At 41.9% G+C, this 27,839-nt stretch overlaps 1 protein-coding gene across 1 annotated transcript in view; it reads right to left on the minus strand.

The window, feature by feature from the left end:
* Window positions 1-24,556, minus strand: part of LOC114262832 (tropinone reductase homolog At5g06060-like) — a 70,188-nt gene extending 45,632 nt beyond the window's left edge. Inside the window, exons 1-3 of the mRNA XM_028203248.2 lie at window positions 24,219-24,556; window positions 20,789-20,860; window positions 20,445-20,653 (exon numbers count right to left, since the gene is read on the minus strand). Coding sequence (XP_028059049.2) covers window positions 20,445-20,653; window positions 20,789-20,860; window positions 24,219-24,556 — 619 coding nt within the window. The remainder of the gene's footprint in view (window positions 1-20,444; window positions 20,654-20,788; window positions 20,861-24,218) is intronic.
* Window positions 24,557-27,839: the final 3,283 nt, after the last annotated feature.

Here is a 27,839-nt window from a genome sequence, read left to right on the forward strand (position 1 = left end):
CTCTTGCATGTGTAGAATAACCCCTCTTATAGCCTATCAAAGGAGCATGTCATTCTTGCATGCATTGATCATGTTTCAGTGGGTTTTTGGGCTTTATTTGGCATGTCATATCTCTGAATTTTTCTGGTTTAGTGGCCTCTTGACTGCTTCATATGCTTGTAGTGTAAACCATGCTCACTAGCTTCCATTCCATGTTGTTTTGGCCATTGATTCTAGCATATTTTGACCATGTTTTAAACTGATTTTATTCATGATTTGGGCTGCCTTAGCTCTGTTTTGAGGTCCCATAGTCGAATGATGCTTTCCATGCATGCTTGTAGTGTAATACCCTTGCCTAGCTTCGAGTTTTGAAGCCTCTTGCATGCTTAACTTGAGTTGTTTTCATGTTTTGGCATCATTGAACATGTTATTTCAGAGCTTATACTTGTGCCATATTCCTATGTTTTCCACTCTTTAAATGCGTTTGAGAGTTGTGCTTGTATGTCTCATTTTTGGGCTATTGCATGAGCTTTATTTTTGTTCATTGCAAGCCATCATTTTAGTCCATTTTGCCACTGTTTTGGGTCTACATAGGGACTGTTTGGGGTTGGTTTGGTCATTTGAACATCGCTTTGCATACCTCTAGTGTAATGTGCTTCCCTAGTTTCGGTATTTGAGCCTCCCAACATGCATCGGGTGAGTTGTTTGCATGATTCGGGACCATCTTGCATGTCATTTCAGAGCTGGAACATGTGTCATTGTATGCCATATTTCATCCTTGTCATGCTTTGGTAGAGTTGCGCTTTGTTCCTTAGGTGTGGTCCCTTGCATTTGTGCATGTTTGCATTTACCTTGTTGCCTCATTTTCATCATTTTGGCCACGGATTTGGGTGTGGCCGAGGCCCATCCATCTTGGTTTAAGTCCATCTTGCATTGTGTATGCCCTATAGTCCATGTTATCGCATGTTTGATCATTGCATTGTGTATGCCTCATTCATAACAATGCGTATGTTAGTGCATTGTGTATGCATGCCATATAATCCATGTGCATCAGTATGCCATTGATTAGTTCATAGCATTGTGTATGCCATTTGCATGCTTGTATGTCATTCTGTGCATCTTCGCATCACTTAGTTGCATTGCATTTAGATCGCATGCTAGAGTTGCATGTGTATATGCCATGCCATTCTACTTGCCGCATTGTGTTTGGAATAGGAGTTAGTCCAAACACGGGAAATGAGGAACGTTTCATACTCCATGTGATGAAACTTGCCTCAATTCCCGGTCGCTGACACTCTTGACCATCCATGATGGAGTTGTTGGTTTTAGTTGTTTATATGTGCATTCATGTCCCATTGAGTCGTGCAATTCGACTCCTCGACCATCATGCATCGGGATACGTGATTGATGGCACGAGGATCAAGGACTACACTCCCTAGAGCCTATGCAATGATGGAGAGAATGGTCGGGCACACATATGTTGAAAATACCTTACGTTCTCTCTCTCTTGCTTTTGTTACAGAAAAAGCAGAAACCAGGAGAATGAACTGGTCGGCCGACCAGGTTTTCTAGCAGGCCGACCACTTTTTCTGGTCTTCACCACCAAGGGTGGTCGGCAGGTGGTCTCCAAGGCCATGAGCTAGTCGGTAGCCTTCCCACAGTTTCCCTGGGTAGAGTTTCATCTCTCTAGAGCCTCTTGCAACTTTCTGAAATCAATTGCAAACAAAGGCGAGTCGAGGCATCGCGATGGATTTCCCGACAAGGCGACTTGGGCACGCATGCATCCTTCATCATTCGAGGTAGAGCTGAGGCAATCCATTTCATGTAGCTTGCATGCTAGTTTATTTGCTTCCATAGTTAATTTGTTAATTAGCTAGTGTTGTGTAATAATTAATTAGCTAGAATAGTTAGTTAATTAGTTGGTTCTGTATTATTTATTCGGACCCTCCGTCGAGAGGGCGAATTTTGTAATAAGTGTGCGTGTGTGTGCTGCATGTCTTCCAACCCCACGTCTTTCTCCCTTTTATTTACCAGCTTACGATGGTTAGTTTTAGAGCATGTTTCAATTAGCATCCTTATGCTTCGCATGTTTGCATTCATTCATCTGTCTTGCATGCACCGGGCTCAGCGCATCATACTAACTGCATTGTATTTCAATTTCGAGTTGAATACATGTTATCTGTAGCATCTCATATGCCATCTTAGAATAGCCGAGCCTATCTTAGTTGCATTTTGCATGTGTTGCATTAGCCATCTTAACATGAACTAGGATCATGCATTGATTACTAACTGGTTTCTATTTTGGCTTGGAGTACTCGATGAGTGTTTATGCTTTAGCATCCTTGCATGCGTATGAGTGAATGGCATGATATCATGATTGCCATGAGGCTAACTGCTTATATGATATACCTGCCTGAATGCTTGTGGGTGAAGATTGGATTATTTAAATTGGAACAATTCATCGATTGCGAGTTTTAAGCCCACTTGAGGGTGGAAAAATCTGCATTTCAGCCTACTTGCGAGTAGCAAACCGCTTTCAAAAACAAACATGTGATGTTTTGTTCCAACTCAGACGATCCAGTCTATACTTGTATGTTGTGCGCATCACGTAGCAATTCTAGGCTAATAAACCGGAATAAGAGCACATGTGTTTTAAAAAACTCGATATCATGCTTAATAATGGCCGATCTTCGATCGAGCCAGCAGGGGTGCTCATGAAATGACCTTCCCCAATCGTACCCAAGTTCCCGAGCCGAGGCAACTTTGGTGATGACGAACACGTGGCCATAGGCAACGAGTCAGGGTTTCGTAAATTCTCCCAAAATAAATATTTAGGTGGCTACTCTATATCTGGCAAAGTAGTCCATGTTTGGCACTTCTTTCTAAAAATCAGTTTTTCAAAACGATTTACCGGATTTGGACTCTTTGGTGATTTATCAATCTTGTATTGCACTTTGCGAGATCAGATTAAGAACCGTGACATTGAATCCGAACTGTAGTGAGCCCAATGAACAAAACAAGATTTCTCCCGAGACGTTCGGGGACGTCTACAGTTTCTGGCGACTCTACTGGGGAGGTAGAGAACTTGATTCGAACTCATGATATCTTGTTTTGACTACACTTATGTGTTTCTTTGCATTGCATTTGCATTGGTGCACCTAGGACACTGTGTTTGCCATCTGCTATTCCTGAACGGTTTGTTGGAGGCTGCGTGCCATAAGGCTGACCGGTTACGGGCTCTGCCACGATGGGAACACAAACCCCGGTTTTTACCGGGGCACCCTTTTTTGACCATTCGACCTAGTGCATATTCGGAATCCATAATGACCTTTCCAAACTAGTACAGGTTGCTTACCCGATTGTAGGTTGTTTGAAACCGCTGTGTGCGTAGTGAAACCCTAGCTCCTGACAAAATAGGACAGGGAAACCCTACCCCAACATACGGGTGTTTTGGCTCTCACTTGCTTGCTATGTGCTTATAGAGAGTATCTCTACAGGAATGCATGTATCAGTTTGCAAGTCTGGGTATCAGGCCTGTGGGCATCAGTATTAGTATTTGGGAATCAGTTATATCCGCGGGTATCAGATTCAGTGTTGGGGCATTAATTTGGGGAACAGCGATCAGTGGTCAAATACAGTTATTCAACTATGCTTATGTTTGTTCTGGTGAAAATTGGGCTGAGATGCTGCCTGTTTTCTCTTTCAAGGTCCAGAGATTTGATTCAGAGCAACCAGTGTCCTCCATCGCTAAGGCAAGGCAGAGAAAGGCCAGTCAAGGCTCACTAGTTCATCAGATCCGTCAGCCACCAGTCACATCACCTCTGTTCAGTTCAGCAGACTCGCGATGACACATAATCCAGAAAAAATCATGGTTGTGGCTGCCACACTAAACCAAGGAATTATCTTGCAAGGTGAGACCGATGTTGAGGTACCACACCCGCCTAGGTTGCTTGCCGCGCATCCAATCTGGGAACCCTAATTATTTCAAACCCTTGAACCCACCATCTTTGAGCTGATGGAAATGATTGGCGATCTCCAGAGATCTGTGGTTGATTTAGCCTACGGAATGTCGGCTTCGCCACCGACTGCATCGTATGCCGGGAATTTCATGCCAGAAGCGCCCCCGCTATTAGGGTGAATTGTAATTGAGCTCAGCCAACCTGAAGCCATCCCAAGTTCCGGCAATGGAATGTCGACAACAACGGGGCTCCGCTCTGACGTAGCAACCCAAACCTTCTACCATGCTGAAGCGATGGTAAAAACAAGGTGAAGGTGGGCACCGATCCCTACGAACAACTCCTATGGGCTATTGAGGCTTTGAAAGCTGGAGGACTGAATAAATAGCAGGTGCTCGCTGTTGCTGTAAAAACTGTGAATGACACTTTCCCCACTCAGACTGAGGGCAGTTCAAGCCAGGAGAAAAATCGGGAGAAAGACCATCATAGTGTGCCCAGCAAAAATCCACAAACCTCGAAGTACCAACCCTGAGGTCGCATGGTCATCCATGCCCTCTATATGCCTTTGTCTAAGGCTCTTCAAGTCCTTGTTGAGAAAGGCCACCTCAAACCTCTTGAGCCTCGCACCCTCCTGAATCCTCTTCCAGCTAAGCATGATGGTACCCAGTACTGTGCGTACCATCAACAAACCGGTCATGCCACTGACAATTGCTTCCGTCTTCGCCACGAAGTATAGGATTTGATTGACAATGAGGTCATCCTCCCACCTAGTACAGCAAAGTCTACCGTCACTGGATCAGTGAATCTGGAGGATAATGTGATATGACCAGAGGGGTTGAACCACCTGCGGGCGGCGCTCAGTTTACTTCAGATATGGCGTATGGCACGCACTATTTTGAGCATTTGCGAATGCTAGTTTTTGTACTTTCTGACTCGGGTATTCAGTCAGTTTTGTTGTCTTGTATATAGTCAGCCTTTTTATACTATGTCAGTCGGGTCTGTCTTGTTGTATCGAGTCAGTCCTGTTGCACAGAAGTCAGGTGATTCCAGGGGTGTTACCTCGGACATCACTCTCTTGTTTTGTGTTTGTCTTTTACACTCTTTTGAGTCTGTTTCTGCCTTGGAGCCAGTTACACTAGAAGATCTAAATGAAACAGTAGTGATTTTCACACTCTTGTGTTTGCTTCTGCCTTGTGCTAGTTGTGCCAGAAGTTCTGAATGAGATGGCAATATTTGACTAAAAACTGTGTCTTTTCTGTGCTTTGAAATCATTACATTGATATGAGTTTTTCAAAACTTTTTGAACATTGTGATGAAAACAAAGAGGAAGGAATTCCTCGGGATTTGCAAAATTTGATCAAATTGAGAGAAAGAGAGGCATGCTAAGCCCTTAATGATTGAGATCATGTTTGTTAAGGTGAGTACTAAGAAGGATCCTGGCTTGATCTAGATTGGTTCCGCACGGTCTTCAACGCGAGCGACTAGTCACTTTCTTAAAAGATTTCAAAAAATATTCTGCGAGGTCCTGCAAAGACTTGTGTGGAATCGCTCTTGAGATTGTGCAGCTTAGGATCACTCTCAACCCCGCGACTCGACCCCTCTTGCTCTCAAAACCTTGAACTTGGGTTCAGAATGTTCAATGGTCAACCACAATGTAAGGCCTGTGTGGCCAGATTCGAAGCAACCCTCGAACTAAGGGCAAGAAAGTCATATCAAGAAGGTCAGACGTCGTCAAAAAAAGCCTGCAAAGCTAGATCAAAAGCACCCCTCGAACTAGGGGCAAAAAATATCAGACATGCTCGAAGAGCTGAAGATGGATCATTCTGCAAATCAATGAAGACTGGCAAGAATGCCAAATCTCAGAAGGGAGGAAAAAAGAAAGTTTGTGCTGAAAGACAACTGGCTTCCTACCTATAACACTAGAGGCAAATTCAGCCCCCATTGGATGGACTCTTACATCATCAGTGAACATCAGCCATTCTCCTGGATTTAGATGACTTCAGGATCTCAAAACCATTTGACATAGACAAAGCTACACTTTTACCCTTGAGAGGCTCGCTGGGCCGAAAACTCGGAAGGGTGACCTTGGCAAAAGTTAGAGCAAGAAAAAAAAAGAAAAAAGAAAAAAAATACAAAGAATGAAAAAGAAAAGATGAAAAAACATGAAAAGAAATGAAAAGAATTGAAAAGAAAAGAAAAACATAGCTCGCAAGGTTGAAAACCCAGAAAGGCAGCCTTGGCAAAAGTTTGAGCGTAAAAGGAGAGGTTAATACCTGAGTGTACTTTACCCCCAAACTACGTAAGGCTTGATTCCCATGTTTGGGATACGTAGGCAACTTCATTCTGAAGTCCAGCCATAAAACACTTCAAATTCAACTGTCCTGTCTATGAGATTGAATGGGTCATCTTTGTCATTTCTGTATCCAAGAGTTCGGTTGTGACCTTCACCATGAAAACTGATTACAGTGCGCTGCGGTACTATTCAAACAAGGGGCAACTTTTCATTGCCATACAGTGTGCTGCGGTGCTATTCAAACAAGGGGCAACTTTCTGTTGCCGTGCAGTGTCCTTCAGACAAGGGGCAATTTTCCATTGTTTTTGGATCTGAGGTTGTGCATCTCAAGACTCAATTCCACGTTGGTCAAGCAGTGGCCGTTTGCAAAAATAGTTTTTGAGAATTTTTACTGAGGTTGACTAATTCTCTCGAAAATTATTCTTTTTTTTTCCCAAAATTGGACCATTTTCTTAGATCCAAAAAGGAAAAATTTTCAGTGCTCATAACCTAACCTGCATGATTTTAAATCAGAAAATCGAACAAGCATGTTAATCTAACTCTCATGTTGGTCAAAATTGTTTTAGCAGAATGTCAAAAACAAAAAATGGTCAAAATAATGAACTAGGGGCACAGTTAAGTTAGGTGTTCTGTCTTTTCCCCATTGTCAACATGCTTGCCAGAAAGAGCATCGTATCTGCCAGAAAAGGGCACAACAGAAACTAGCAGCAAAATACCAAAAGTTCTCTCATCCTCCAAGCAACGAGGTATCAAGCTAAGTGCGAAGCACGAACTGGAATGGGGCAAGATATTCCGCTCCCTCACCGGGACAGATCTAATCACGTCCAAACTCCCCAGTAAAGCATCATCAACCAATGTCAATTGCAAATCTGCTGCACATCCAGCCGCATCACAACCCCTCTGTGGGGGAAGTTCACTGTTGTGAGCAGAAGAAAGAGAATCTAGCAGAATGCTAGGGGGCAAGAGCCCGTAACTTCTTGTTTATCTATCAACCACCTAGGGGAGGGATAAAAAATGAGAGATTGAAGATAGAGAGATGTGCGTTGAGAGAAAAAGTGAGGAACAGGGCTTTTTCAAAAAAAAAAAAAATAGAGCTTGAAGGCCGAGTGATGTGAGAACCTCAAATAAGAAAGGGTGGGAAACAATACCCGAAGAAACTGGCTCCCTGTGAACCGAGAGGTCACCCGTCTTTGTGTTGCGTCTGGGTGTCGTATCTTTTGTTTTGTTCGTCTCAATTCTTTCCTTGAGTCGTTTTGAGCATCAATAAATGTGTTTAGGTTGTGTACCTTTTGTTTTTCTTCGTTGAGTCGTTTTAACTGTGATCTGTCATAGGCTCAATACCTGGTCGAGAACTCATTTCTCCATTTCAAAATAAATCGTTTTGTGCTCAGGGTGTGATGCCATTCTCCATATTTGTGCAAAACAAGAATTCGTTCTTTCATAAACCACCGGGTCCAACCCAGGTCATGTCAGAACAATGGAACCAGAACCTATCTGAAGTTTTGGGTTCCGAATTGCGAAGCAAAGGAAATTAAGGAAAATTCGGAGCATCTGAGTGTGTTTCGACTTATGCAAGTTCCCTCTTTACATCCCGTGTGTTCAAAATGAATAGAATACTGTGTTATGAGCTGTGTGTTCAGAGTGAGCAGTGTTCAAAATGGGTTGTATGTTCAGAATAAGCTGTAAGTAGAACAAATCAAGTACCGTGTTATGGGCTGTGTGTTCAGAGGGAACAGTGTTCAGAATGGGCTGTATGTTCAAAATAAGCTATGTGCAGTATACATAATGTACAGAGAATAGAGAATGCTGAGTGCAGAATTAGAATACAGAATGCTGGGTGCAGAGAGCTGAGTGCAGAATATACAGAAAATGCAGAATGCTGAGTGCAGAATGCATAATACAGAATGTAATGTGTGTTGTGTGCAGCGTACAGACAATCGAAAGCAGGACTGTAAATCAAGAGGGTAGAATGTACCTCCCAGGCTCGCCAGTAACCCCCAACTATGGTCCTCCGCTCACGGGAGGTCGCGCTCATGTAGCAGTAAAAGGTAGCGAGGGCAGCGCCACCCCAATCAAAGAGCTGGACCCGTGATAGGTCCACCATAGCACTGAGCAGATAAAGCCCAACTGTGTTCCCCCTGTCGGAGAACAGTGTGGTCCCGAAGAGGAACATCAAAATCCCTGGGCATATTGATGTATGGCCTCAATGGTCTGGGGCATAGTCCTCCGGTACTACTCTGAGAACCAGGTGTACCTGACGCTACCTGATGATCTGTCGATCGACGGACGGTCTCTGAGCAGATAAATCTACGCAGCCTCCCACTCGTCCATATCTGCGTCATATGGAATCGGCCGGCCTCCTACGTCAAGGCCCGTTAGTATGGAGAAATCAAATGGCGTCATCGTCATATCCCCCGTAGCCGAAAAATGGAAGGAGTTGGTGGTGTCCCACCATCTCTCTACAAGTGCGCCCAGGAGGGTCCTGCTCGCTGGATGACGTGACAATTCCACACAGAATGGGTCAATCCCTGTCTCGTCCACAATGTGTCGGACAGTATCTGGGAGCTCCGCATATCACTCCCTTGCAAGGATAGATCCATAACCCCGTATGAAACGGGAGGACACCTGCATTCAAAGTGAATAGATGTATTCAGTTCAAATGAAAATGTTTGAGCTGCGTGTTCAGAATCAAATGCGTGCAGATGAAAACATTTAAGCTGCGTGTTCACCAAAACATTTGAGCTGCGTGTTCAAAATTTCAAAAAGATGTGGGCTGCCTGTTCACCAAATTTGAGCTGCGTGTTCAAAAAACTTCAAAAAGATATGGGCAGCATGTTCACCAAATTTTTGAGCTGCGTGTTCAAAATTTCAAAAAGATGTGAGCTGCGTGTTACCACAAAATTTTGAGCTGCGTGTTCAAATTTCAAAAAAGATGTGAGCTGCGTGTTCACCACAAAAGTTTGAGTTGCGTGTTCAAAATTCAAAAATGTGAGCTGCGTGTTCACCACCAAAGTTTGAGCTATGTGTTCAAATTTCAAAAATGTGAGCTGCTTGTTCACGACAAAAGTATGAGTTGCGTGTTCAGAAATTCAAAAGTTTGAGCTGTGTGTTCAAAATGCAAAAGTGTACTATGTTATGAGCTGTATGCCGATCAAAACAGAATGCTGTGTTATGGACCGTGTGTTCAGATTGAGCACTGTTGTAAGCCGTGTTCAAATTAACAGAATACTGTATTATGAGCTGTGTGTTCAGAGTGAGCAGTGTTCAGAATGAGCTGTGTGTTCAGAAATGAAAATTTATGAGCTGCGTGTTCAGAATTAAGAATGAGCTGCGTGCAAATGAAAATATATGAGCTGCATGTTCAGAATTGAAATGTGTGAGCTGCGTGTTCAAAATGAAGTGAATGAGCTGTGTGTTTAGAAATGAAAATTTATGAGCTGCGTGTTCAGAATTAAGAATGAGCTGCGTGCAAATGAAAATGTATGAGCTGCGTGTTCAGAATTGAAATGTATGAGCTGCGTGTTCAAAATGAAGTGAATGAGCTGTGTGTTCAGAGATGAAAATTTATGAGCTGCGTGTTCAGAATTAAGAATGAGCTGCGTGCAAATGAAAATGTATGTGCTGCGTGTTCAGAATTGAAATGTGTGAGCTGCATGTTCAAAGTGAAGTGAATGAGCTGTGTGTTCAGAGTAGAAAAAAGCTGAGCTGGGTGTTCAAAATTGAAAAATGAGCTGTGTGCCCAAAAAATTAGCTGTGTGCCCGAAATGAGCTACGTGCCCAAAATGAGCTGTGTGCCCAAATGAGCTGCGTGCCTGAGATATGCCGTGTGCCCGAAATCAGCTGTGTGCTTGAAAATTGAACCGTGTGCCCAAAATGAGCTGTTTCGGGCCGTGTGCCCGAAAAATGAGTTGTGTGCCCAAAAATGAGCTGTGTGCCCCCAAATGAGCCATGTGCCCGAGATCTACCGTGTGCCCGAAAAATGAGCTGTGTGCCCAAAAAATTAGCCGTGTGCCCGAAATGAGCTGTGTGCCCAAAAAATGAGCTGTGTGCCCCTAGATGAGCTGTGTGCCCAAGATTTGCTGTGTGCCCGAAATGTGCTGCGTGCCCGAAATGAGTTGTGTGCCCAAAATGAGCTGCGTGCCCGAAATGAGTTATGTGCCCGAATAAGTTGTGTGCCTAGATAAATAGAGTGATGTGTTTCGAGCTGCGTGCCGAATGAACAGAATATTGTGTTGTGAGCCGCGTGCCAAACAAACAAAGTGTTGTGTTGTGAGCTGTGTGTCAAATGAATGGAATGCTATATCGTAAGCTGTGTGCTAAGTCTTGCATTGTGCATGCATTTTATCGCGCCATTTTGCGCATCGCACTGTTTTGTGCACCTTTACTTGCATAGAAGATGCATTTTATCCCGCTATTTTGCACATCGCACTATTTTGTGCACCTTACCTGCATTGTGCATGCATTTCACTCGCACTGTCTTGTGCACCTGTATAGCACTGTTTTGTGCATTCCCTCTGCATCGCACTGTCTTGTGCACTCTCCGGTCTAGGAGACCTTAAATCCTCTAAAGGTGCAATTCCTTTGGTGTTTGTCGTGCCCGAACGACTTCCGGCGGTCTGGTATAGCCACCTGCCTGTGTTTGCAGTGAGTTCCTAGGAGACCAACTAAGACGGTGGAAACTAGAGTTCGAATGGCTCATGCCTAGAACGCAAAGGTTCGGGATTTTCGAGACTAAAGTCTGGTTTAAATACCCAGGGGTATATCCTCGGCTTGAAATCTGTATGGCAGCCCCATAGATTGAGATAACATGTGCATGCGCCTCAATTCTGAATACTGAACCAACCTAGTCTGTCACCCTGTTGGAGAATAGGGAAAGTTGCGACCACAGTCAGGGAGGAAAGTAGTACCGGCGGTTCAACCGAGAAGAAGGGGAAGGTCCCTAGCAGCATGAGGTAGGTCAATGCCAATTGCCCCTGTTAGGTACCTTCACTTCCTAACTACTACATCATCTAGTATGTCCATTGCATTGTACATAGAATATATTGCATGCATTTACTGCATATCCATTATATCACTTGCGCCTTTCCATGTTAAGCTTAGTCTAGCATGTGCCCACACTTTTCGCGTTAAAGCATGATTATGTGATTATGTGTACGCACCTATTCCACTAAGGGAATTGTGGTTTGAGGGTGACGACACCATTTCTGTGTTAGATGTGGTTTGTTTGTGTCCATGCCTTTTCTAGGCAAAATATGGTTTGGCCGCGCGCTTTATTCAATTCATCCATTGCATCCATTTCATCGTATTTTAGTTTGTTACATTCAACATTTAGGATCACGATCTTTCCTCAGCAGATCATTCCCCACTTATATCATGCCACCCAATTACTTGTACTTTGTGGTCTCTCTGCGAAACACATAGTTTTGCATATGCTCGCACCCCTTTCATGTTGAAACACGGTTCTGTTATGTGTAAGCATCCATGCTGAGTTGTGGCCAGTACTAGGATGTAGGCACTTAGCTTGTGTTAAGCGTCGTTCGGCTTGTGCCCACTGCCTTTTCTGTGTTAAAAGTAGTTTGATTTTGCATCTCTATCCCTTTATGATATTTGTGTGATTTTGTATTGCTTGTGGTTTGATCATCTCACGTACATTGCATATCATTTGCATTGTTTCGTTACATTGTATATTATTACATTGTTTTCTAATATTGCATATCATTCGCGCTATTTTACGCATCGCGCTATCTTGCGGATGGCACTGTCTTGTGCATTACATATCATTCGTGCTATTTTGCGCATCGTGCTATCTTGCGCATCGTACTGTCTTGTGCACTGCATCATTCGCGCTATCTTGCGCACCTCATCTGCACTTGTTAGTGCATTACATTGTGTTGCATCCCTACCGCATTGTCATGCGTTACACTTAGGTTGCATTGTTTTGCATTCCTTCCGCATTGTTATGCGTCACTTTTAGGTTGCATTTTCTTGCATCCCTTCCGCATTGTTATGCGTTACACTTAGGTTGCATTGTTTTACATCCCTTCCGCATTGTTATGCGTCACACTTGGGTTGCATTGTCATGCATCCCTCCGCTTGCGTGGTCACGCACTTTTTACTTGCATTGCTATGCATGTTTCTAACAATATTGTACCTGTTGAGTTTCTTTCTTTTACAGGCACGATATTGTATGTATGGTTCATTTAAAGCTGGCGTGACCAGACGAACCGGACGGTATTGTATGTACTCCGTGTGAGACGTAGTGAGAATTGCATAATTCTCTTATATCCTTTCTGCATGTAATGTAGTTTGGTTTGATTTCGTTCGCCTGCTTAAACTATTGCATTTATTGTGTATAATTGTTTCGTTACAGCTATCTTTGCATAATCATAAGTTATGTTCGGCTTCTTGCATTGTCACTTGCATTTTGCCCCTGCCTGAGGGCACATTTCTTTGTTATCTTGCATATTTGTCTAAGTCTACGGCCTTGTCAAAAATGGGTCATCTCTGGGCTTTGACATTCACTCCCATTACTTATGACTTTCAAGTTCTGTCAAAGAGGGACAACTATAGACACCCCATTTTTGACCGACTTTAAGACTCAGACGTCATCGATTGAGCGCTCTGTGATTGCGCATGTTTGCTCGTTTTGAGGTTTTGGAGTTCTTGGTTGAGAGCCTCACCTCCGGACCTTAGGACTCTTTGTACTTTGACTCGGTCCGCGAACCAAGTCTTGTTTTCTCTTCCCGGAGGGAGGGAGAGGTCTTGTAGACCATCTCTCAATGGCCGTAGGCTACTTTTCGTGGTCGCAGGCCACTGTTCCCGTCTGGAGACCAGTTTCCGTTTTTCAGAGCTATCGGCCGCGCGCCTCGGTTCAGGACTGCATAACATTCTCCGTTTGGCACGGTTTTGGGCACACACCTTGTTTCCTCTCTCTAGAGGGACATTGTGGCCCGGGAGACCACCTTTGTGGTCGCACGCCACTTCCGATGCTTAACAGCCTATTTTCGGGGCACCGGTTTGAGCGTTTTGACCCTCGAACCCTCGTTTTGCATCCGTCTTGGTTCATTTTTTGGCATGGACCTTGTTTTCATTGTTTGGGAGGTGGTACAAGGGTGGGAGACCACCTTTTCTCCTTGGAGACCACTTTTCTTCCTCCAGCTGATTTTCTTGACAGGAAGCTGGTCTCCTTAGTCTTTGAGCCACATTTACTGATCTCCCACCATACCACTAGCTTACATTCAATGTGGAGACCATCAAATAGGCTGGCCGACCAACTTTTTTTTGGGTAAAACCTTTTGAACTGGTCAGCCGACCAGGGGAATTGGTCGGCCGACCACCTGAACTGGTCAGCCTACTCCCTCCTGTTTTATCTGTGTGAGTGCGTGCTAGCTGTGCTAGCTGGAAGGCACAGTTTGTATCCTCCATAGACGTGTATGGAGGATCTTGAGCCTTGGTTTTTAGCTTCTTGAAGAAGCTTTAGCCTTGTATCTCTATAAGAAAGGCCCTCCTTTTCCTTGGCACAGGTTCTGAAATTGCTCTAATGCTCCAAGATATATCCCTCTCTATATCTCTACACTTTGGGTCCAAAAGGGTCTTGTTCTTGCACCTTTACACCACATCTCATAGCCACACACCTCCACCATTGTTCTAAGGTTCTTGGAGGGTCTTGAGAGGTCTCAAAGAGTTGGTTTTGGGCTGGAGAAGTTGATGGTTTTGCTAAGCAACAAGGGTAACACTTTTTCCCTCTTTTAAGCTTTATTTGGATCCATCTCTTAGCCTTATTTGCATACATATTTGAGCTTTGTTGTCAACTGAAAAAAGTCTTGTTTTGAGGTCCTTTTGATGTTTGTTTAGGGTCATTTTGTTGTTGGGGGTCATCTACCCCCTTGCATGCTTCATTTTGCCTTGTTTTGAGCCATGCCCTAAGGCCTTTGTGTTGACCTTTGCTTGGCCTTTTAACCACTAAAATCCAATGGATTTTCAGTGGTTAAAATGTGTTTTTGAGAGCCAAAATCAGAGAGGGGTGACCCTCTCCCTCCTTGTCTTGTTCACTAGCATTTTTGGCCTTACAAAGGAGCCTTCATTTGCACACCTCCAAGCCTTGTTTTAGGCCCTTTTTAATGACTTTTAGGGCCTGCCTAGGCTCTTTCCAGAGTTGGTTTTGTCACCTTAGGTGTGTCTCTTGCATGTGTAGAATAACCCCTCTTATAGCCTATCAAAGGAGCATGTCATTCTTGCATGCATTGATCATGTTTCAGTAGGTTTTTGGGCTTTATTTGGCATGCCATGTTGCTGACTTTTCTAGTTTAGTGGCCTCTTGAATGCTTCATATGCTTGTAGTGTAAACCGTGCTCACTAGCTTCCATTGCATGTTGTTTTGGCCATTGATTCTAGCATATTTTGACCATGTTCTAAACTGATTTTATTCATGATTTGGGCTGCCTTAACTCTGTTTTGAGGTCCTATAGTCGAATGATGCTTGCCATGCATGCTTGTAGTGTAATACCCTTGCCTAGCTTCGAGTTTTGAAGCCTCTTGCATGCTTAACTTGAGTTGTTTTCATGTTTTGGCATCATTGAACATGTTATTTCAGAGCTTATACTTGTGCCATATTCCCATGTTTTCCACTCTTTAAATGCGTTTGAGAGTTGTGCTTGTATGCCTCATTTTTAGGCTACTGCATGAGCTTCATTTTTGTGCATTGCAAGCCATCATTTTAGTCCATTTTGCCACTATTTTGGGTCAGCATAGGGACTATTTGGGGTTGGTTTGGTCATTTGAACATCACTTTGCATACCTCTAGTGTAATGTGCTTCACTATATTTGAGCCTCCCAACATGCACCGGGTGAGTTGTTTGCATGATTCGGGACCATCTTGCATGTCATTTCAGAGCTGGAACATGTGTCATTGTATGCCATATTTCATCCTTGTCATGCTTTGGTAGAGTTGCACTTTGTTCCTTAGGTTTGGTCTCTTGCATTTGTGCATCTTTGCATGTACCTTGTTGCCTCGTTTTCATCATTTTGGCCACTGATTTGGGTGTGGCCGTGGCCCATCTATCTTGGTTTAAGTCCATCTTGCATTGTGTATGCCCTATAGTCCATGTTATCGCATGTTTGATCATTGCATTGCGTATGCCTCGTTGATAACATTGCGTATGTTAGTGCATTATGTATGCATGCCATATAATCCATGTGCATTGAGTATGCCATTGATTAGTTCATAGCATTGTGTATGCCATTTGCATGCTTGCATGCCATTCCGTGCATCATCGCATCACTTAGTTGCATTGCATTTAGATCGCATGCTAGAGTTGTATTTGTATATGCCATGCCATTCTACTTGTCGCATTGTGTTTGGAATAGGAGTTAGTCCAAACAGGGGAAACGAGGAACGATTCATACTCCAAGTGATGAAACGTGCCTCGATTCCCGATCGCCGACACTCTTGACCATCCATGGTGGACTTGTTGGTTTTAGTTGCTTATATGTGCATTCATGTCCCATTGAGTCGTGCAATTTGACTCCTCGGCCATCATGCATCGGGATACGTGATTGATGGCACGAGGATCGAGGACTATACTCCCTAGAGCCTATGCAATGATGGAAAGAATGGTCAGGCACACATATGTTCAAAATACCTTCCCTTCTCTCTCTTGCCTTTGTTGCAAAAAAAGCAGAAACCAAGAGAATGAACTGGTCGGCCGACCAGGTTTTCTAGCAGGCCGACCACCTTTTCTGGTCTTCACCACCAAAGGTGGTCGGCAGTGGTCTCCAAGGCCATGAGCTGGTCGGCAGCCTTCCCATAATTTTCCTGGGTGGAGTTTCATCTCTCTGGAGCCTCTTGCAACTTTCTGAAATCAATTGCAAACAAAGGTGAGTCGAGGCATCGCGATGGATTTCCCGACAAGGCGACTCGGGCAAGCATGCATCCTTCATCATTCAAGGCAGAGCTGAGGCAATCCATTTCATGTAGCTTGCATGCTAGTTTATTTGCTTCCTTAGTTAATTTGTTAATTAGCTAGTGTTGTGTAATAATTAATTAGCTAGAATAGTTAGTTAATTAGTCGGTTCTGTATTATTTATTCGGACCCTCCGTCGAGAGGGCGAATTTTGTAATAAATGTGCGTGTGTGACGGAGGGTCCGAATAAATAATACAAACCAACTAATTAATCAACTACCCTAGCTAATTAATTATTACAAAACTCTTAACTAATTAAGCAAATTAATTAAGTTACAAAACAGTTAAAGTCGCCTCAAGAGGAGGGACAAATGTATGCTCGATCGGCTTCGCTCGGAAATCCGTTGCCATGCCTCATGTTGCCTCTGTTTGCATTGTTTTGCACCTTTGAAAACTGTAAAAGTCTCTGTGATGCTTCTGGACCACCACATGGACAGTTTGAGAGGTCATCGGCCAAGAGGTAAGGCCATCGGCCAAAAGATAAGGGCCATCGACCACTTATGAGGCTATCGGCCAAGCATTGTTAGCCGATCGGCACTGTAGATAGCCGATCGGCCATCCTTCCTGCAAACTGCTCCTTTTTGTTGCAGCAGAGGACAAACAAGAGCATGGAAATACATTTGCAAGAAAATGTTGTGCAACTACACCCCTTATCAAGTTTGGAACTCAAAGGAGTGTAGTGCTCGACTCTCGAGCCATCAATCACGCATTTCGATGCATGATGGCCAAATAGGCCGAGTTGCACAATTTAATGTGAATGACATGCACGAAAACACACAAATGCCTTAAACTCTATCATGTTGGATCAAGAGTGTCAATGACCGAGGATTAAGGCACGTTTCATCACTTCAAGTATAAAAATGCCCATCATTCCTTATGTTTGGCTTAACACCCCAAACCAAACACAATGCAATGTATACGACATGGAGAAGCTATGCAATGCAACATAAGCATGCCAAATGCAAATGTAACAAGCATGCAAAATGCAATGCAACCTAAGCATGCAAACATGCAATGTACCAAGCATGCAACAACATGCAAAAATCATGCAATGCGACAAGCATGCGACAACATGCAATGCGACAAGCATGCAATAACCACAAAATGGAACAAGCAGGCAACAACATGCAAGACACATACATAATGGACTTAAACCGCAGATGGATAGACCTCAGCCATGCCAAAAACAGTGGCTAAAGTGATGAATTGATGACATGCAATGCACATACAAACACGCATGCCAATTGGCCTAAGAATTAAGGCATGAAGACACCAGCTCTTAAGAGCACTTAAAGAGTGAAAGGTGTGGATAAGTGACAATACTATAAGCCCCGAAATTAAGCATGGAATGATGCCAAATCAACCACATAACACAAGGATAGCATGCAAAAAACCTCAAAGCTTGAAACTTAACAAAGGGACTTAAACCATGGCCATGCAAAGAAAGCCCCAAAGGGTCAAGGGCACCCAAAACAGTCCCAAGACAGGTCAAGATAAGACCAAAAATAAGTTTGAACCTAGCCAACACAAGCTAGAACAAAAGTTCAAAAAGCATGAGGCATGCAAGGCTAACAAAGGGGGATTACACTACACCTATGACAACCAAACATGGCATGATTTAACTAATAAAAATCAGAGTTATGGCATGTCAAAATAAGCCCAAACATGTACTGAAATGGCATCCCAAAAGCCTAAGTATGATGGCATGCACAATGATCCATTCTTGAAGCACAAAACACCAACTCTTCAAAACATCAAAAGGGTGGAAAATGTAAGTGTATGGCTACACTACATGGACTGAAATCTCATATGAAATTATGCCAAATCATGAAAATGGTCCAAGCAATGCATGCTAATGACTTGGATACTCAAAGCTAACAAGCTAGATTGAACCAAGGCTATACAAAACAGTGCATGCATGACTAAAACAACATGAAACAGAGCTCAAGCATGGTAAAACATGACTAAAAGCTTCTTTGAGTTGAGCCAAAACATGCAAGAATGATGGTCCAAACACAAGATGTATGCTATGCTAGCATGCAAAATTGCTCTACAAGTGTATGGTGCATGCGAGAGGTCATCAAGCCAACTTTAGACAGAGGTATAGCATGGCAAAATAACACCAAATACTTGCTAAAATGGAGCCAAAACAAGCTAAGCAAACATGCTACCATTATGAGCCATTTATATTAGCATATGAGACACAAGGAGAGGGGGGTGTCCCTCTCCTATTTAAGACTCTAAAACCACATTTCCACCACTGAAAAATCCTCTAGATTTCAGTGGTGAGAAGGTCAAAACAAGATGGTTCCAAAGCTGAAAAGGGAAGGCACAAAACAAGGCCAAACAAGGCCTAAGAGGGAGTAGACAACCCCCAACACAAAAGTGACCTTAAACAAACATCACAAGCATGAAAAATAAGAACTTTTTGTAGTTTAGAGTTAAGCTTAAAACAATATGCAAGTAGGTCTAAAAGCTTAAGCCAAAACAAGGGATTAAAAGGTAGTTGACTCACCCTTGAAGAACACCTCCAACAACACAACTCCAACAACTTTTCTGAGTTCAAACCAACCCAAAAACACTAAAATCAACTCCTTAGTACCTCAGCAACAAAAGGATGGTGTTCTATTAGGTGTTTGTGTGCAATAATGTGAAGAAATCACACTTTTGAGTACAAACAAGAGCAAATGGAGAGAGAGAGGTAAAATATAGAGAAAGAGATGAATGATGTATATATCCAATTTTTAGAACCTCTGGAGAGGGAGAGGGGCCTCCCTTCTTATAGAATTTCAATTCTCAAGCTTGTTCAACAAGCTTGAGTCTTGAAGCAAATCCCTCCATACACGTGTATGGAGGATGAGAATTGTGCTCACCAGCTGTCACAGCTGGCACAAAATATTTGCAAAAAGCAGATGGAAAGGTCTCGGCTCAAAAATATGGCCAATCAACCAAAAAGAGTGCCGATCGGCCAACACTTATGGTCGATGGCAAGAAGACATGGCCGATGGCACAAAGCCTTAGCTGATGGGTTGCAAGGATGGCCAACAAGCCACCCTCTTCCCTCAGAAGCAAAACCACAAGTCCTTGGTCCACAACCAAGCACAAAACAAACAAGTTGAGAGATCCTAAGGCAAGGCGCACAACTGAGACCTTCGAGAACTTGAAATGAACACGAGCATGGATGATCATCGAGTGTTCAAACGATGACGTCCAATTCTTGAGGACGGTTAAAAATGGGGTGTCTACAAGTCCAAACTGTAGTAGCTAGAACCCAAATCCGCGCCCTCTCCGAAAGGGGGCCGCGCAGAGGAAGTTCGGGCAGTCTGCAGATCTACAGATTTAAACCACAAAATCCAATGTCCCCATAAGTTCAGTAGATGGTAAAAGCACAATGAAGTGAAGCATTGCAATTCTAAAATGTTGATCCCTGGAAAATAAGATATACTAATCGTATCTGGGGCTCTTAAGTTCAAATCTCATCACATAAGGAAAGAATCGGTAAAACATCTAAGTTGCAACCATGTTTGAAGGGACATGACACCAACACACCACCTTTTTAGAAGGGTCTATGCTTTTTAGCTTGTAACTTGTCTCATACAGTACAATTGATAATTAGGACCTCTTATCAACAACTTGGATGTCTTTGAGCCAAAATTCCATTATTGCCTCAACTCAATTGCATCCAATTAAAAAAGAGTTACTTGGACTGGGGCAGAAACAATTCCGTAAAAATCCTACGAAACTATAAAGCTTCTTTGGGAACATTATGACTGTATTTGGATCATAGATTTGGGTAGAGACTTGGAAAGAAAAAGGGAAAATGTAGGTGAACTATAGTTATATTTTATTTACATTTCACTCACCTTTTTTTTCCTTTCCCTTTCTTTTTTCCATTTCCAAATCTTTATTCAAATCCATGATCCAAACACAGCTTATATGAATCCTCGATAAGAACATTTCAAGCCCCAAATTTATTTAAGGCAGTATGTCAATTCCCAACTCCCATAGAATGAACATAACCATAGCTTTAAGGCCAACTACAAAGCCTTCTAATCTACATTACTTGGGCTTATAATTCTGAACATCAACATTAATTTAAACTAAATGCCCACTTTAAATCTACAAAATCTCACACAAAAGCACACAATGCTTTGTTTGACTTCTCATCGTCATCATCATCACCAAAACATTTATGCACAAAATCAATCAACTAAATATTTTAAAGAGTGCAGAAAATGGGAATATGGAGACTTACAAGAATGTTGAGCTTGCCATTGAAGACAAAGGAGATAGAGTCCATTAGCTCCTCTAGCTGGAGGCAAGACAACACATCACAAACCGAACCCGTAACTCCAAATCTTTCATCTTCCCAATCTCCCAAACACCTCTTCAGTTTTGTTTCGTGCTGAGCACAGGTATGCACTTTCACCCCGAGTCCTATCAGTTCCTCCATATTCGCATGCCTACATAAATGTAATTACACCCAGATTCCAATTTCAAAATTAGGGTTCTACAAAAAAAAACCCATTACATATATATAAATAGAGAGAGAGAGAGAGAGAGAAAGAGATAGAAAGAAAGAGAAAGTGAGGGAAGACCTAATTCCGCGAGTGCCACCGGTGACGAGAGCAGTCATTCCATGGAGGGACCATCTTTTGCTATTGGGTAGGCTTCAAATGGAGGTGGTGAATTGAAGAGAGCAATTGTTGTTGATTGAGAGATAACTATGAACAGTAGTTTCTAGAGATCAAAGTTTTAGAGATAGATTCACTGACGAGAGTGAAGAGGTTGCTCCGAAGAGGGTCTGAGAGTGGGCGAGTGTGTGACCTTTTGACTCCCCAAGTCCTATGCCAAAAATTAGGCCAAGTATTGCAGTCCGTTTGGATCATATCATAAGTAAGAAAAATAAAAAATGAAAATTAAAAATTAATATTTAATATTTAATTTTTTAAGTTGAAAAATTATTTGATAAAAATTTAAGTATTGAACTAAAAATAAGTTGTTTGATATGTAGAAGATTAAATTTAAAATTTATTCTTTTTCAATTGTATATTTCAATTTTTATATTGTGATGGTGGCGGTAGTGATGGCGATGATTGTACGATGGTCATAGTGGTGGTGGTAGTGTTGGCATGGTGGTAATGGTGGAAGTGTTAATAGTGATTATGGTGATGGTAGCAATAGCGTTGATGGTGGCAACGATGGCAGCAATAGTGATAATAATAGTAGTAAAATGATGGTGATGCTTATGGTAACAATGACAATAGTGATGAAGATAGTGGTGGTGGTGGTAATGGTGGCGACAGTGGTGGCAATGACATGATGGTGATGGTAGTGGTAGCGGTAGTGGTAGCGGTGGCATGGTGGTCGTAAAGATAGTGATGGTGGTGGTAATGGTAGCGGTGGTGGTGGAAGTGAGTTTATAATAATGGATATCGATGCTTAGGTTTAATATTTATATATAAAGAAAAAAAATTAAAAAAAATTACTACATTTCCTTATTTCATCATCCCCAATTACACTTCTAATGAGGTGACAAACAATTTTCAAAGGAGAGGAGAGTTTGAAGAAAGTTGTTTGGTTGGTATTGTTTGCCACCTCATTAGAGGTGCAATTGGGGGTAGGGTGATGAAATAGGGGATAGAGTATTTCTTTTTATAAATTCAGTCAGAATTAAATAAGTTCCATATGACTTAAAATTTTCTTAAGTTTTAGACTATATTTTAAGACACTTAAATTTTAAAATAATATTAATTGTGGTTATCAAACAAACTTAATTGATTTTTTTACTTAATACATTCAGTTTTAAATGCTAAATTAGATTATCAAACAACCCCGTGGAGTCCCATTTATTAACATTTTTAGTTTACTTAAAAAATAACCATTTTATTTTATGTAACCACGATTCACTTGGTCACCAAAAGTTTAGAAATACTGCCTAATTTTTTTGTTCTCCCGCCACTACCTTCAATGACAAGCAAAAGGTTCTGTATTAGCTACCAAAGAGCTATTGGTTGCTAAAACTTTGATCATTCGCGACTAAAATTTATTTGGTTGCAGAAAGTAAACTATTTCTAACCAAAATGTAGTCGCCAAAAGGTTTTGAGATCCCCTTTTTTTTCCCCCTCTCCCGCCATTACTTTCTGCGACCAAAATTCTTTTTTTGGCCACAAAAAACTACCTATTAGCTACCAAAATGTCGTTGGACGCAAAAACACAACTCATCAACGACAAAAAAAATGTTAGTCGCAGAAAGTCAACTATCTCGATTGCCAGCAATGGCGTATACCGATTAGATGATAGCGATGGCAAGGAGTTGCCAAGACCTTGGAATACTAGCAATCTAAAGTTCTTCTATCATTAATTTTCATTATTTTTTTCTATGTAATTTAGATTATTTTTAACTGAAGCATTGATTAATAAAATAGTTGGATTTTGTTCTTTACAAAAGTTGTTACTTAATAGTTAATGGACAATCTTAAGTCGATGTTCCAAAAAGGAACAAGACTTTTAACTTAAACTTGCTAGAATGGAAAAGTTGAACTAAGTTAAAGAGATGTTTCAAGGAGAAACAAGGCGAAACTAGCCATGATTTGGTTAGTTTGTATGAAAAGTCGAGGTAGGTAGTACTCTCGATGCACTAAGGTTAAGTCTTGAGTATTTTTTTTAGACGAGCTCAACATGATGATCTCGATCATGGATGTCTAAGTTAGACTTACACAAGATTCAGGTGATGTATCTGAGAAGTGAACCTAAGTCATGCTTATATTCACATTAGGAGGCAGGAAGCATGGATGAGTTAAGAGAATGTGATACTTGTAAAAAAATTTAGAAAATTTGTTGAGTTGAAGTTATCTGAGATGTTTGATAAAAGTTTTATCTTAGATTTTTTAACCCGAGATAACTATCCAATATATTATACTTCGAAGATTTTGAGAAAATGCAAAGCATAAAAACAACAAATGTATACAAAATAGTATGAAAAACAGCAAGCATTCAACACTTAGTCAAAAATAGACATGCATTCAAAGGAATAACTTGTTTCAATACATCAGAAGGCACTCCGGCCTAATAAGAATAGAAGTGTTCAAAGAAGAGAAAAGCTACAACTAACAGTAAAGAAGGAAAGAAAAATCCTAAAGTGCTAGATTCTAGAGCAATATTCTCAGACTATTCCATCTCAACAATTGGCGTTGTGTCAACCTTGGTGGACAATGAAGAAACTTTCTCAGCCTCGGCATCAACTGTTATCTTTGCGTCAATTTTCCTTAGACTCTCCTTGAGACTTTTGTTTACAACAACGATCTTGGTCTCAGAGGTGTCGACCTACTCTGGGAAGATGTTTTTCGAGACCTCATCCTTGTCCTTTCAAATAGGTCCTGGACCTGATTATTCAGCGTTGGGGACTTAGACCCAGCTGCAACAACGTCAGCCTCTTCTTCCTCATCCTCGGATTGGTCAAAAGGGAGGGGAAAGGCACATCAAGTTGGCTGATATCCCGAAGAGGTGAGTCCTCAGGGATAGAGAGTTTTTTTAAGAGCCGCAACCTAGCCAAGGTAGTAACCCTTGTTGTAGTCCAGGTTGACTTGTTTCTTGTATTGATCCCACACATCGGCCCACCCCTCTTCGTAGGCTTTTTCATCGGCGGCCTTGATCTTGGCCTCTTTGGTTTCAAGGGCCTTCTTTAGTTTACTCTCAGGCTCGGTGGCCCTTTCTTCAGTGCCCTTGGTAGCAGCCTCGACCTTGTGTTCTGCTGCCCTGGTTGCACTAACTTTGTCTATTTGACTTTTAATCCTAGACTCGTCCTTGTTAAGTTGAGAGAGGAAGCTTGCAGCCTCTTACGTCTTTTTAGTCAAGTCTTTTTTCATTAACTAGCCTTGATTGCATAGGAGTGGACGTGTTGAATGGCCTACAAGGAAATAAACGAATTAGTAATATTTTACTAAGTATGGAGGACTGAATTTAAAAATAAGAGTACGGGAAGTTACCAGAACTGAGTGCCTCATCATTAAGGCAAAATTTTCATACTGGTTGTACTTGCTAATTTGGCTTAAGTTTGTGTAGAGGAGAAGGCCCGTGGTTAATGTAGCCCTAACTTCGATGTCTTTGAAAACGTTGTCGCTAACTTTCAGAAGTTGATCACCCACTTGGATCTCAGGAAGCCAAGTGTCCTCGGGGAGGATGTCACTTTTACCCCCAAGACCAATAGACCTCGGCTTCTTTGCAGGAGGGGCATCAACAGAGTCAGTCAAAGCTAGTCTCTTCTTGGATTCAGCTAATTTTGAGATTGGCACAGTGTCCTCAAGATCCTTCTCCTCGTCAGAAGTGATGGTTGTGACTCTAGCATTTTCCTTGGCCTTCTTCATCTTCTTTGATTTTTAAACAAACTGAGGGAAATGGGTGGATTAGACCGTGATGACCTCAAGCAAACTGACTAGTAGGTCCTCGGCGACTGCTAGCTTACGACCCATCTTTTTAGAGATGGCAACGATGATCACTTCAGTGCTGAGTCTGAATATAGAAAGATCAAGACGCAGATTAGCATGGTCGTATAGTAGAATATCGGTACCTCAACATTTTTTGCACGTCCTCCCAACTGGAGCGTTTATGGGTCAACAACGACATTGGCATTGAGCTGGTGCAATGTGCTAGGATAGAGCCAAAGTTGACGGCTGGTCAACTAGGTATCCTTGATTTGCCCTTGAAGAGGCAAGTGGCATTGATGCGGAAGGTGGGGTCTTGTTTCTTGATAGGACATCAGGAAGTGGAGACTTGTACGTGGCTATGTAGTCCAGGAGAAAGGGGCCTTTGTGAATGTTGATGGCCAGGTCTAGAAGCCTTTGCAGATCGGCTCTATGAATGTAGTACTTTTGTAAAGTTCTTCTCGGGCTGGAAAAGATTTGGTTAAAAGAAAATGGGAGTTATATGATCAGCAATATGATTAAGTGAAAAACTTAAGCAGATAATTGACGACAAGTGTGTATTCTAAGGGCAACTTACTTTTGTGGTCTCCTAAAATACTTCTGGGGATTGGAAAGAGGTGTAGGTCGTCGTCTGGAGCAAACTCCCAATTACCCGAGATAGTAAGATAATCATCTCTTGTACCCTTGTTGGAATTAGGGAGGTTGGCGATTATCTTGTAGGCTATGGACTTCGGTTTGAGGTAGTAGGTTATGCCATTTTTGGATTGAAGGGTGCACATCATGTAGCAGTACTAGACATCTTAGAGGTTTAATTGGGCTCTATGTTAGCGATTAGGTTCGGCTATACTGTTGATTACACAAAAGGTGTTGATGGCTAGTTGTATGGGATTTATTCTGTATAAGTGAACCTTTTTCCTAAATAGGATATTAAGGGGGAAGATAATTCCGCCCTCAAGGATTGACACTACAGGGAATGGCTTGTAATTGTCTCCATGCATAATGGAATCATTTTCACCAGCGAGTCTGATATGGACATCGGTTGGAATGTTATATTCTTGGCTAAAATTCTAAATCCTAGTGAAGCTATCTACTCTCCATTTATGCATGCCCATGACCTCGGCTAGATGGTTTTGGTATTGTTTTCTAAAAAATGTTATGACCCTAGGAACCTCGGTGTAACCTAAGAAGTATTGGGGCAAAGATTCTGGGAATCTATAGGAGATTGTAAACACAATTTGTTTTAGTTTCCCTAATGTATAATGTTCTAGCAAATCCCAATCCTAAATCTAAAGGAGGTAGGGACAAGAGGCAATGATCTGAAATAACAAAGAAAAGACAACCAGATTCAGAAGATGAGGACTAAGACGCATGGACACACATGGAAAATATAGAAAAGGCAAGAACACATCCAAGGTATGAGCAAATTCAAATGCAAAAGCATAAAGAGGCGGTAAACATGGGCTCAGAATTTGGCATGGAAGTACGAAGAACAGAAATTGAAAAAAACAGAGCATTAAAACGCAGAGGATATAAGCATGGCAGCAACATGAATAAAGATACATTATAATCAAACAAAGGAATAGTAAAGAACTGAAATAAAAAAGGGGATGACCCAAGGACTTACAAATTGAAGTCGTGGGAATGAGGGTTGGAATTGTGTTTGTCGAAGTTAAACGGTGCTTTCGATCGGAGCAGAATAATTGACCATTTGCCAGAGACGATGAACACGAGCAGTTGCAGAAAGCTTCGAAAGCTCGACAATGGAGATTTTAGCGAGAGAGAGAGTCTGAAGAAGTTGTAATCGCAAAATGAAGAGATGGAAAGTGTGTTATGTGGGAATTCAAAAGGCGACAAAGCTAATGATTTAACCGCCTAGGGAGACATGCCCGTGATGACATCAAATGACGTGGGGTAGAGTTGATGTGACATAATGAGGATGTGATTGGTACGCTCCAATCTGGTAATAACACGTGGAGGTAATACGGTTGAGACAGTTATGACACAATAACTCACGCGCAGTAAAGGCTCTTAAAATTCTTGAAATAGAGGAGTCATGATCTCGATTGAAATGATGCTTTCGGTTGAGATGTTGATCTCAGTTGAGATGGTAATCTCAGTTGAGATATTGATCTCTATTGAGATGTTGGACTAGGATGAGATAGAACATGATGATTCTTGATTCTTGGTTCTTGGTTCTTGATCTGAGATGCCTGTATCCTTGTTTCATGAAGCCTACGAGTCATGATCTCGATTGGAGGAGTATCTCTAGCATGTTAGTTAGTTGACATGTTGGAAGATTAGACGATATAGGTTCCATCATCTCAAGTTGTCGAGATAATAGAACCTAGGGGGTAGTTGTGGGGACGTAATTTTAGGGTCATGCCACGTGGCCGAAGTGATTACTGAGGCGCTACGTGGACGAGCCAGAGTGATGAGGTGGTTGCAGTATAGCTAAGATATGGTGCGGTAATATCAGCATTCGAGATGTTTGGACAGAGGACAAGAGTCTTAGATAAGTGAAGCACTTAGTTCGGAGAGAGATGAGGCTCTTGAGTAATTCATCCATATCTAACTAAGAGTCCGAGATAAGTTTTATGCTTGAGTCCTGTGAAATGAGACTTCTATGGGACGAGGGCACCACTAGTTATAAAAGTAAGGCACCCTCATGGGTCTAAGGTATGCTTTTACCTGTGCACTATTCATTTGAGTTGATATCTTTGAGAGATAAGTGATTGACTTACTCGTCAGAGTGCTCCCTAGTAGACGAGTCACCGTAGTATTCTTATCTTCTTGTGTGCAAGTGTTTGGTTTAATCTATTCTACCGCGTGCTCTCTAGCTAAGTTCTCTATTTGGTTGTGAGGTCAAACTTTGAATCATTTTTTTAATCATTTTTTTTTTTTTAAATCTTTGAATCTTTGAGCTCAAGTGTTGGAAAAAAATGGTTTTTGGGTGACTTTAATGTGAAATTAAATTAGGTCCCAACCATTGGTTGAGGTAGGATTAAATGGGTTTAGATGTTTTGTAACAAGGTCTTTACACCACAAAAAAAAAAATGACCAAAAACCATTAAGAATTGAATGAGAATTTGTCTCATAAAAATGACCTCATGAATGAAGTATTGGGAATTGTGTATAACTAACTACCAATCCCACATTGATTGTAGAGGAAAACTTTGATGGGTATTTAAACCTCAAGATTATAAGAAGGGCATGAGCCCTTTGGGGC

This window comes from Camellia sinensis, chromosome 3 (genome assembly GCF_055761805.1).
Source record: "Camellia sinensis isolate YWXY chromosome 3, ASM5576180v1, whole genome shotgun sequence".
In the NCBI taxonomy this organism is placed as follows: domain Eukaryota; kingdom Viridiplantae; phylum Streptophyta; class Magnoliopsida; order Ericales; family Theaceae; genus Camellia; species Camellia sinensis.